At 38.4% G+C, this 12,857-nt stretch overlaps 1 protein-coding gene across 1 annotated transcript; it reads left to right on the top strand.

Annotated features, from left to right (window-relative positions):
• Window positions 1-3,169: 3,169 nt before the first annotated feature.
• On the top strand, window positions 3,170-12,303 carry LOC309628989 (uncharacterized protein SLC66A1LP; the record flags this gene model as incomplete). Its single annotated transcript, XM_082392572.1, is given in 7 exon segments — window positions 3,170-3,218; window positions 5,344-5,462; window positions 6,675-6,766; window positions 8,722-8,785; window positions 11,858-11,938; window positions 11,942-11,943; window positions 12,300-12,303. Coding segments are annotated over 7 exon segments (411 nt in total).
• Window positions 12,304-12,857: the final 554 nt, after the last annotated feature.

The raw sequence follows: 12,857 nt of genomic DNA, 5'->3' as shown, positions 1-12,857 counted from the left end.
GCTCTCTGGATGGTTCCATCTTTAATGGAAGCATGGGGAGCATTGCTGGAAGGAAATGTGGAAACTGACCAGGATTGGAGGGTGGAGATAAGAGTCATTGTTTTCCAAGGGTAAGAAGCCCCTTTCAGCTTTTTCCATTACTGTTCCTTTTAGATTCTCTTTCCATAAAGTGCTGGTGTGAATTCCCACTAAAGTGAGGTTCAGTGTCTTGACTCCAGTGATGATTGCAGCATCTGTGTGTCAGACAGGCCTGGTTCTAAGAGCTTTTCTTACACTCTGTACCTACATATAGGTGTCTCATTTAACCCAGCCCCTGGCACAGTGCCTAGAACAAGGTAGGAGGTGACATTAATCAGGAATGAAAGCATGAATGTAAGTATGAGTGAGTCCTCATGACAACCTGCCCATCGGTGGGCATTACTGTTTAGGTTTTCAGGATGAGGAAACTGAGACTGCTTAAACTTCTAGGGAAGAGAGAAATTAGCAATGCAGGAAAGGTGTCTGCAGCCTTTTAACAAATGGCTTTAATGAACGGAGCAAAAAGTTAAAAAAAAAATGGCTCCTCCAGAAAATAGCAAAGTTTTTTTTTTTAAGTGAGCAAACAAGATGCACAGGAGACCAGAGACTCATAATGGACCAGTTCTACCAAGACACACACAAAACCATGCCTCCCATTCAGAAAATAATACCTTCCTAACATCTAATCTAATTCATGGTCCCGAATCTGTGACTGTGTTTCAAAAGTTGTGGGGAACTGCTGAGCCATGGCTGTCAACTCAAATGCCAATGGGTCCACAGGGTGCTTGTCCTGTCTTAGAAGGTGAAGCCGTTCCTCAGCTCCAGCCCACTGTCACAGGAAAAGCTGCTCCAGCTGCCAGATTTTCCCATTTCCAAGAGAAGCCCACATTCTCTATTGTTATGTGAAATATTTTTGGTTTTAAATGTTGGCAACAAATTTAAAACTTTTTACAACTAGAGGCCACAACATTATCCAGCTCCAGGCTGCATTTGACCACAGGTCTCTGGTATTGTGCCCTCAAAATAGATCTTAGGAGAGCAGGATAAGACACTGAAGCTGGGAGCAGAAGAGGTTCAAGAAGGAGGAGGGTGTGAGCTGGAGCCCTGCCTTGGCGATGTGGCCTGGGATTCCGGGTCCACCAGTGCCTGTTTCTGGGTTGCCAAGGGCACTTAGCCCCAGATTCTGTTCCCTGAGCACCTCTCCTCCCCAAGGTGGGTCCCGGGGAAACCACCCCACTTGTATGGCTTTAGATAAAGCCCTGTAGCACCAAGCCAGCTGACAACCGTCTCAGGCATATGTTGTATCTTTACATCCCTTTCAAGAACTGGAATCTTTGGCCTGGGACCTTGTATGGTGGTGATGAGGCAGGTACAGGGGTGCCTTGAAATGAGGAAAGTGGAAATCTGTCTGGATGAGTCCGTTATCTTAGACTGTGGCCCTAGACCTGGCATCACTGACTGCTGGGGTAGAAGTGTTTACCATGCCTGTCCTACATTGTCTAGCATTGAGAACTGTGTGCTTGGCAATTTGTATGTGGTGATCAGACACCACCAAGTCTAAAACCTGTACCCTATTAGGGACTTCCCTGGAGGTCCAGTGGTTAAGACTCCGAGCTCCCAATGCAGGAGGCACGGGTTTGATCCCTGGTCGGGGAACTAAGATCCCGCATGCTGCCTGGCGTGGCCAAAAAAACAAAAAACAAAGAAAACCCTGTACCCTATTATGAATTTCAGACTCTCTGAGAGAAAAGGGGACATAGTATGTGATAAAGTATTTGACTAGCACAGCTCAGATGAAGAACAAGGTATGAAATATTTTTTGCTACGGAAATTCTTTATCTGATATGTACTTCTAACTTTGTCTTAATTGGTGTCTTGCATCCAACAGACTTTATTTCACTCTTTTTATATGACCGGAGAGAGCTGTGAAATTGTGTTCTTCAAGCAAGTGAGAAGATCAGTACAGAATTTCCAGTGAGTAATATTTACCTTTTTGATGTTTTAGTAGCTTTGATCATTTGTATGATTGCAATCTGCTGAGACTGGGTTTTGCTTAGAATCTCTGAGAAAATCCTGGTGTCACAGCTGTACGTCACTGTGGGAGAAGTGCTGTGGGGACCGCTACAGAAACGTGTTTATACTTTAACTGTCAGCCATTTTCTTGAAGATTACTTAAAGTATCAACAACAACAGTAAAATCTGTTGGGCCACCCTACCTTGTGGCTGCCTAATTTGCAGGTGGGTGCTGGTCAGCCAGAAAGCTGAACTGAGCTAAAGGCAAGTATAATCTTTGATGCATAATTTACATCTTGGATTTATTTCTGAGCACAACAGAATGGTGTTAGATCCACACATTTGAAATATCAGTAAGAGCCTACTAATGACATATTGGGTGGTATTTGTCCCATTTGACTAACTTACTGGCTGTGATGGACAGACACTGATGTGCGGGTTGTGTGAGATGTGTGAGCTTCCTCATTTTACACTATTTAGAGAACAATCAGGAGAGTTTACAAAAGATTAAACTGAAGACTCCGTTTTCAAATAGCTTTGGTTTTGCAATAAAAGATTACTGAGAAGTTGAAAATGGAGAGTGACATGTGTATGCGTGTATGCGTGTGTCTGTATCTCAAAGCTAAATGTGATTTCAAAAAGAAAAATGTAACTTTTGTTTATTAGCTTCAAACAAAATCCTATGTGGTTTTATAGATAGGACCTGAATTTTCTTACTAATAAAATTGATAACATCTCTTAAGGCGATTAATAACTTATTGCTGCATTTTGTGTGGGGGACAGTGAATTTCATGAAAAATACGATGATGAAACAGAACCTAAAACTTTTTGAAAATCTACTTTTCCTCCTTGCTCTACTCTATTCTTTAATATATGTGTTAAAAGAAGTTAAAGGAATGGTCAAAAAGAAGAGGTTTCAATATTCAAATTCTAAGACAAGCTTCCAAGACTCTTATGCATGAATTGTTTTTCCTCCCTAAGTCTGAAATGTGGGTAGGCTTTACCCGTAAGGTCTCTTTTGAATACCATTTCTTTTGGTCGCACTTATTTTCAAAACACATTCTTTAGGACCTAAGCATATAGCGCTTTGATAAGTAAGATATGCCACTGTATCATTTCAGATTCCAAACCAACAATCATGCTCCATGCTGTCAAGGGTCAGGAAGTTGGAAGCAGTGAACAGAAAGGTGAGCTGATTTGCTTGTATGATTTTTTTTTTCTCAGTGTTGCATTTTAGAAGTTTACCACTACCAAAAAGCCACTAAACAAGAGGTAAAATAAACACCCAAGGTTCTCCAACTGCATCACTTTTCCTAAACCAGCAGCTCTTCAAAAGTGGCAAATTGTTTTAGGCCTTTCTCAATTTGGGAAAGAGTTGTGAAATAAAACTTTGCTTTTTAGGCATTTAATGGCCCAGTTATATTCTAACCCTTCAAAGAAACCCTCCCAAGAGTCCTTAGAGACTTGATTTCTCTGTTCTCTATGTCCTTCATACTATTAAAAAAATCTATTCTTTTAGAGAATATAAAAACAAAAGAGGGGTTTAATAAACCAGAAGTTGGGTCCTTAAAAAGATCAATGAGATTGACAAATCTTTAGTTAGACTAACCAAGAAAAAAAGAGAAGATACAACTAAAATAAAAAATGAAAGTCGGTTGTTACTACCCACCTTTCAGAAAATAAAATGAATTAAAAGAGAATACTATGAACAGTTGTAGGCCAACAAATTAAATAGCCTAGATGAAATGGATAAATTCTTAGAAACACACAAATAACCAAAACTGATTCAGAAGAAACAAAAATCTGAACAGATCTATAACAAGAGATTGACTCAGTAATCAAACCTTCCAACAAAGAAAAGTCTAAGGCCAGACAGCTTCACTGGTAAATTCTACCAAATATTTGAAAAAGAATTAATACTAATCCTGCTTAAACTCTTCCTAAAAATTGAAGAGAATGGAACACTTCCAAATTCATTCTTTGAGGACAGTATTACCTCAAAACCAAGTCCAGATAAAGACTCCACAAGGAAAAAAACTGCAGGTGATAGCTGTTATGAATATAGATGCAAAAATCACCAACAAAACTAGCAAACTGAATTCAACAGCATATTAAAAAGGATTATACACAGCAAAGTGGGATTTAACCTAAAAATGCAAGAGTGGGTCAGCATAAGAAAATCAATCAGTGTAATATACCACATTAATCAAGTGAGGGGAAATAAACCACAGTATCATCTCAATTGACACAGAAAACATGTCTGATAAAATCCAACACCCTTTCATGATGAAAGCACTCAGAAAACTAGCAATAGAAGGAAACTTCCTCAACATGATAAAGGGCATTAATGAAAAACCAATAGCAAACATTGTACTCAGTGATGAAAGACTAAGCATTCTCCCTAAGATGGGGAAAAATACAATGGCACCTACTTCCATCACTGCTATTCAACATTGTACTGGAAGTTCTAGCCAGTGCAATTAGGCAAGAAAAAGAAATAGAAGACATCCAAACTGAAAAGAGAGAAGAAAAACTCTCTCTATTCATAGATCACATGGTCCTATATATAGAAAATTCCAAAGAATCCACACACACACACATAACACAAACTACTAGAGCTAATAAATGAATTCAGCAAAGTTGCAGGGTCCAAGATTAACACACAAAAACCAATTGTGCTTCTTATACTCTTGCACTGTACTATCCAAAAAGAAAATTAAGAAAATAATTACATTTACAATAGGATCCAAAGAATAATATACCTGGGAATAATTTTAACCAAGGAGATAAAAGACTTGTACACTGAACACTATAAAACATTGCTAAGAGAAATTAAAGTAGACTTAGGTAAATGGAGATACTTACATGTACATGGCTTGGAAGACCAAATATTGTTAAGATGGCAATACTACACAAAGTGCTCTACAGAGTGGATGAAGTCGCTATCAAAATTCCAACAGCCTTTTTTCAGAAATGGAAAAGATGTGCCTCAAATTCATATGGACTTGCAAGGGACCCTGCATAGCCAAAACAATATTGAAAAAGAAGACCAAAGTTGGAGGACTCACACTTCCCAATTTTAAAACTTATGACAAAGCTACAGTAATCAAAACAGTTTGGTACTGGCATAAGGATAGATATATAGATTAATGGAATAGGATTGAGAATCCATAAATAAACCCATACATTTACGGCCAATTGATTTTTGACAAAGGTGCCTTGACTGGGAGTGAATGGGATGTTTAATGCTGTACTTCACCAGTATTTTTTGTACTTATTACTTAGTCGCCTCATTAAGCTCTATGCTCTGAGTGGTCTACAGAAATGGAAAAGTGGATGAAGCACTCTCTCTGAGACTTCTGCTGTGCTGGATTGGTGGGAACCTGACAAATTTCATAGGTTGCTACCTGACTAACCAACTGCCTATTCAGTTAAACGTTTCTCAGAATTAATCTTTAAAGAGTGAAAGATTATGTATGCATGGAAGTCCTCATGTATAGGCTTACCAGATTTAGCAAATAAAAATACAAGACACTCAGTTAAATGTGACTTTAAGATAAATAATAATTAACTTTTCTTTTAAGCATGCCTTAAATATTACATGAAAATCCTGTATTTTATCTGGCAACACTCTTTTTTTTAAAAATTAATTAATTTATTTTGGCTGTGCCACACAGCACGTGGTATCTTAGTTCGATCCAGGGATCGAACCAACACCCCCTTTATGGGAAGCATAGAGTCTTAACCACTGGACCGCCAGGGAAGTCCCTGACAACACTCTTTATATATATATATATATATATATATATATATATATTTATTTATTTATTTATTTTATTTATTTATTTATTTTTGGCTGCGTTGGGTCTTTGTTGCTGCACGCGGGCTTTCTCTAGTTGCAGCGAGCGGGGGCTACTCTTCATTGCGGTGTGCGGGCTTCTCACTGCAGTGGTTTCTCTTGTTGCGGAGCACGGGCTCTAGGCATACAGGCTTCAGTAGTTGTGGCACGTGGGCTCAGTAGTTGTGGCTCGTGGGCTCTAGAGCGCAGGCTCAGTAGTTGTGGCACACGGGCTTAGTTGCTCTGCGGCATGTGGGATCTTCCCGGACCAGGGCTTGAACCCGTGTCCCCTGCACTGGCAGGCAGATTCTTATCCACGCCACCAGGGAAGCCCCTCGACAACACTCTTAATGTTACAACTTGTTTAGACTAGAATAGAGGCCAGTCTGTTTTCAGACATTCCTTTTTTTTTTTTAATCTATATTCAGTTTTAATTTCTTGTCTTCATCCAGTTTTAATATTTTCTTGCCTCAAGGTAGCTGAACATGATATGCTGCCATTAGTGGGTATCTTTTCTATTCTATACCAAGACTGAAGAATAATCCACAGATGCTGACAGGTAGTCCACAATGAGAGTAATCATTACCAATAGTTCGTGGCTACAGGCAAACCTCTCTGTGACAATATTCAAATGTAAAATAAATAAATAAATAAAGTGGAAGATTTGTGAGCTTTTAAAATATCTTGTTAATGTACTTAATCATGCAAATAACTTTGTCATCTTCGTACACCATATTATAGACGTTGGATAATGGTGGCTTTGGATTTGACATTTTTGGATGTCCATCTTTATTTACCACTCCAGATTTTTGCAGCTCTCTGCTACATGAACATGAGTATGATCATGCCTTCACAATTTGCAAACTATAAGTTAAAGAATCAGAAGAAAAAAAAAATGTAAGATCGGTAACAGTTCATTTTAATATTTCTATTCATAATTGACACTTTTCTCATTTAAAAATCAATAGAACATTTTATGATGTGACGGACAAGGGCTTCATCTCCAAAATATACAAACAGCTTATACAACTCAACAACAACAACAAAAAACAAACAACCCAATTAAAAAATGTGCAGAAGACCTAAATAGACATTTCTCCAAAGAAAAAATAGAGATGGCCAATAGGCACATGAAAAGATGCTCAACATTGCTAATTATTAGAGAAATGCAAATCAAACTACAATGAGATACCACCTCACAAGAGTCAGAATGGCCATCATTAAAAAGTCTACAAATAACAAATGCTGGAGAGGGTGTGGAGAAAAGGGAACCCTCCTACACTGTTGGTGGGAATGTAAGTTGGTGCAGCCACTGTGCAAAACAGTATGGAGGTTCCTCAGAAAACTAAAAATAGAATTACCATATGATCCAGCAATCCCACTCCGGGGCATATATCCAGACAAAACTATAATTCAAAAAGATACATGTACCCCTATGTTCACAGCAGCACTATTCACAATAGCCAAGACATGGAAACAACCTAAATGTCCATCGACAGATGAATGGATAAAGAAGACGTGGTGCATATATACAGTGGAATACTACTCAGCCATAAAAAAGAATGAAATAATGCCATTTGCAGCAACATGGATGCAACTAGAGATTATCATACTAAGTGAAGTAAGTCAGAAAGAGAAAGACAAATACTATATGATATCACTTATATGTGGAATCTAAAATATGCCACAAATGAAACTATCTATAAAACAGAAACAGACTCACAGACATAGAGAACAGACTTGTAGTTGCCAAGGGGGAGGGGGGAGGGAGAAGGATGGACTCGGAGTTTGGGGTTGGTAGATACAAACTATTACATATAGAATGGATAAACAACAAGGTCCTACTGTGTAGCACAGGGAACTATATTCAATATCCTGTGATAAACCATAATGGAAAAGAATATTAAAAAAAAAAGAATGTTTAAATGGGTATAACTGAGTCACTTTGCTGTATAGCAGAGATTGGCACAGCATTGTAAATCAACTCTACTTCATTTAAAAAATAAAGATAAATAAATTAAAAATAAAAATCAATAGAACATTTTAGAGTTATTTTCAATGTAAGGCAGACTTTGATAAGACATAACATTTCTCTTAATCATCCCAATGACTCCTTTAAGAATTTTGGGATGTGACACATTTAGATTCCATGCTATTTTACCTTTTATTTCAGTTGGTCTGTGTGATTGAAAAATGAACAGAAATGATAAATCAGAAAAATTTTGGTTCCTCTAGGTAACAGAGAGATTGGCAGGAAAAGTCAAACATTCTTAGAGAGATTTCTGTAGGTGGTAAATAGTACCACTTTTTATCTCTTGGCTACTCTAAAAACATATCCTCCCCAAAACCATAACTGCAAATAGCTCCTAAGTGTTTACTGCTTGTCAGTACTGTTGTAACTCAGACAACCTTCACACCACTTGGTAGAACAGGTACTATTTTTATCTTTAGAGGCTGGCCCAGAATAGACCCTCAGCATATATTCGTCAAGTAACTGAATATCATCATTTTTACTTTTGCTTTGATCACTGTTTCTTTCAATGACTGTTTAATTATTTTTTTCATTTCTTCATTTGTTCATTGATGAGCCAATACAAAAATGAAATTTGTTTTTAGCCATCTATCAATGAAAATAGTGCCAGTCTCTCCTTAGGACTCGTGGGGCCCATTTTCTACTGCCCCCTGGTGGCTGTAACTATTGCAAGGTGGGAGCAGTCACTCAAATCTGCAAAATCAACTCCAAAGCCCACTGGGTACCATCGTGAGGAAGGCAGGGAACACCATCCAGCTGTGCACCAGGCTCTGTGCTAGGCCTCTTACATGTGCTCTCTGCTCTCGCTTACTCTTCACAGCAACCTCCGTTATACAGATGAGGAGTCTGAGGCATGGATAAACTGGACCAAGGACACACAACTGGTAAGTAGAGGTGTTGGATTTCAAAATCAAAATAAGGTGACGTCAGGAATTTATCTGACTGATTCACAGTTTAACCGGTTTCACATGAATCATAGCTTCATAAAAAGAGGGCCCGCCTCTGTCTGTTCAATACTGAGTCCCTAGGACCTAGCATATAGCAGGCATTTGGTGAAGAGTGGTGGAATGGAACGAATTATAAAATATGTGGATGTTTCCAGTAAAGCTGCTACTTAGAGGATGCTCATTCAGTTTCCTGCCCTGCTACCCCTTCCCCCCAACACCAAACCCACTTTAAATATATTAAATAAAGCAGGGCATCAAGAACTAAAGTAAAGGACTACTTGGGGAAAAAAAATTGCTAAAATAATGGGATATAGGTGTGTGTGTGTGTGTGTGTGTGTATACATACACATAGTGACCATCATCACTAGTTCAATCAATCTAAAACTAATCCTGAATTTCTGTGGCAAACAGTTTAAAACAGTATGACAGGCTAAGCTCTCTTCAATTTACTCCCTCAGGCCTAAATTGAGCAGCTCATACAATTTATGAGGTTTCTGGGACAGAGTTTTGCTTGGCTGCAATATCTTGTGCAAGGAAAATAGACTGAATTTGGAATGATGTTAAACTTAGGGTCAATGCAGTGTTCAAAAGAAAATGAAGTTTTGCAAAGGAACGTGGGCTCAATTGTTCCTCTCACCCGGAGTGTTAAGGGATAAAGCAAATCCCCCAAATACAAAATGTGTTTGAAGGTAATTTTTTATTGAAGTCTATTGTCTTAACATGTGGTTGTAATATGTAAAAAATTGTGAGTTCTACCTTTGCAGTTACAACTCCACAAATGTTTTTAAATAAATGCTTCATCAGTTTGATGTTAAAGTGGGAATGATTTACCCAGAATCTTGCAATCAGACATCTGGGTGTCTGGTGTCTCTTGATACTAACAACCCTAATACAGATGTAACATAACTACAAAATTAAAAATTGAATGCAGAAGTTAAAACTGCATGGACTTAACTCTGCCCCTAGTAACCCCTGGTGGACATTAGTCTGATTTGTAAGGCACCAAGTTTTCTATTTCAACATAGGTTTTTGTATGTTTGTTTTTATTTTTGGTGTCGTCTGTCACATTTGTTAAGGTTCTACATCCCAGTATTTCCTAGCTCCCTAAACAAGAGTATTCAATTTGACCCTCATTCCTGGATGTTCTCTTGCTTCTATTATTACCTGATGGAGTAAGACCAGAGCCAGCCAGTGCCCGTGGAGAAGGAGCCGTTCTGTCCTGTATGGTTAACGGTTTATGGACCAGCTGCTTTTTGTTTTTTCCTTGGAGAGCTTTCCAAACTGTACCTTGGCTGGCACTGCTGACTGGAGGTTGAGTGATCTAGATGCAGATATAGGAGATGTAGTCCTTAGGATGTAATGACTTGGTTTATACCATCTTGGAGCACCAGCATGAAGTATTCAGTTTTGCATTCCTGGCACCTTGAAATGTAGGTGTTTATTAAGAATTTGTTGATTAAGTGACTCCTCTTTCCCCCGTGACAGGACCTCTGCGTGGCACGTTCCAGTGGTGCCTAGGTTTCTCTTGGTCACTGCTTTTTCTCCGTCTCAAGAACAGATCTTTTGGCTGCCTCTCTCCTTCTCTCGGAGGCCTAGATCACCCTCTCTGTTACTGCTTTTAATTTCCGTTGACTGTTGCTGCCACTCACACCACTTTGCATCTCCTCTCTCCTTTCCTGCACTGCCTTCCTGTCTTCTGTCCTCCTCCAAGGCCTGCCAGTGCTAGTATGGAGGCACTGAGCTTATAAGCATGTAGCTGGGCAACTAAACAGCACTTTCCTTTCCTGTAATTGATCTAGCCAATTACACAGTCCATCAGGTGCCACCTGTGGCTACTCTCATCTCAGATGGACTTGGTGATACTGAGTTCTAAGAAAAGGACATAATATTTTCTTTTTTTTTTTTCCTGGATACCTTTTATTGTGGAGCCATTCCAGAAGCACAAATATTCTGGAGATTATCTACCAGATAAGGGGTATTTATCTGCAGTAATTCCTTTCAATATGCTGCTGGGTATCAGCTCAGTAGCTTGTGGCATTTGTTCACCATTGCCTTGTTTGTTTGTTTCTAAGCACTAGGGAGTAGAAGCCTGCAGAATTATGTGTGATCGGGGTACTGGCATTCATTGTGCTGTCAGTGGCAATACTCAGTATTACTGATGAAGAATTGACATGCGACTTCAACAGGAGTGAAAAAGGGAATCTTCATTTGAGAGCGATAAGCTCTTTCCTTTAGATCCATTTTTTGAGTCACTTTAGAAATGTTTTTGCAGAGTTTTTCATTGTTGTTAATCTTATAACTTCTGCAAAGATGTTGTGGATGTGCTAAAGTTAGTCTAGGAAACATTTTATTTCAAAGAAGAAATGAGAGTGTGCTAGGATGCAATCCCCACCCCTTCCATGTTCTCCCAATAAAAAAAAATCATGAAATAATTTTTATTAATTTGTCAAATTACATCTAAGAAACTTCAAGCCTTTGGGATTTCACAACTAGTGAACTTTGGTATACCAAAATCAATCAGGGCTTTGTAAAATCCAGATACGTGAAAATCGGAGGGCATCTTCTCCCCTCATGGAACAGAGGCTGATGGGCAGGAAGGCCTGACCCAAAGTGACGAGAACTGCTGGTGAACATGCCTACATAATCCCTCCTCCAGGCAGATGATTTTATACTGGTCAAAGAAGGGGTTCCATGGGGCTGACCCAGAAATCCACATGGAAACCGGGTAAATAAACCTATATAGAAATTATTTAAGAAAAAATTTTAATTGCCATTATTCAAAACAACTTAGCATATCCAAGTGGAAAGGTGAGTGATTTTGCTACCTGACTAGGGACTACTACCCATCCTAGAAGAAGATGCTTAATATTTATTGGTCTCCAAAATAACAAAGATGGAAAAAAAATTTCCATACCAGTTCTGTTTAATGACTCCCAATTTCCTTTAAAATACTTAGATTCTAATGTGTGCTTTAATTGCCCCTTAATGCTATCATTCTTTCTGCATTAGGATGCTCTTGGCATAATTGAAATGGCAGGTTTTATTTGTGGCCATCTCTCTTGTATATTCTACTTAGGATCTCAATTCCCCTAACTGTATCGAAATGTAAGTACATCATTTGCTCTGTATGCTCTGATCAATCAAAAGTGCTTCTTACCTCTCTCTCTACCTTTGGAAGATGACTTGGAATTCTGAGGAGTGCATTTGGGACCAAAAACATGGAAGTCACAGTCTTGAATTGATTCTTGCTCAGATTGTTTTGTTTTTTAAGCTCCTTTTGGCTTAGGCAACAGAATACAGATCAACCAGAATTTTAGTCTCAGTCTGTTTTGCTGGGCTTGCATAGTAACACCAATATAATGAAATCACAGTAAATTATACAAAGCATGTGGAGTGGATATGGTGGTTGTTTCAACTTTTGAAAAATCCGCTATTCCCTTGCATTTTGCAGCTAATGTACTTCATTGTGGCAACCCAGAAAGGACTCAATTTGGGGATGTGCATTTTATCTTCCCGATTTTTTAACCATCCAAGGATTATTTGAACTTCCATTCAAATATATTCTCTCATTCTGTCAGGTCCTGGAAATTGAACACTGTAAATTTTTGAATGCTTAGTGGGAATACAATAATATTTTTCTCTAACTAATACATTTGAATTTCCATATGTTCCAAATATTCTTATATGTTTGTCAATATTTTGAAATGAAGTACTGCAAAAGCAATATATATAATATATAATATATATATCTATCAAGAGGAATAAATAACCCAGTAATTAGCAACAGGGAAGCACACTGCAGACTCTGAATAAAGAAGCTTCATGGAAACAACACTTTCTTCAGAGGAGGTTACTATAGTCTCTCCCTCAGAATTGTCTTGAAAATGAGCCCAAAGGCAGCTTCATAGTAGGTAATTTACCAACTCCCGATCCAATAATGGAGCTAAGAGATAGGTGCTAAATGACACTTAAAAGGGCATTAACTGACACCAATATCACACATAGAAGA

The sequence above is a fragment of the Balaenoptera borealis genome (assembly GCF_965194805.1).
Source record: "Balaenoptera borealis genome assembly, chromosome: 5".
Classification (NCBI taxonomy): Eukaryota; Metazoa; Chordata; class Mammalia; order Artiodactyla; family Balaenopteridae; genus Balaenoptera; species Balaenoptera borealis.
The sequence above is the reverse complement of the archived record's forward strand: the minus strand, read 5'-3'. Positions and strand labels throughout refer to the sequence as shown.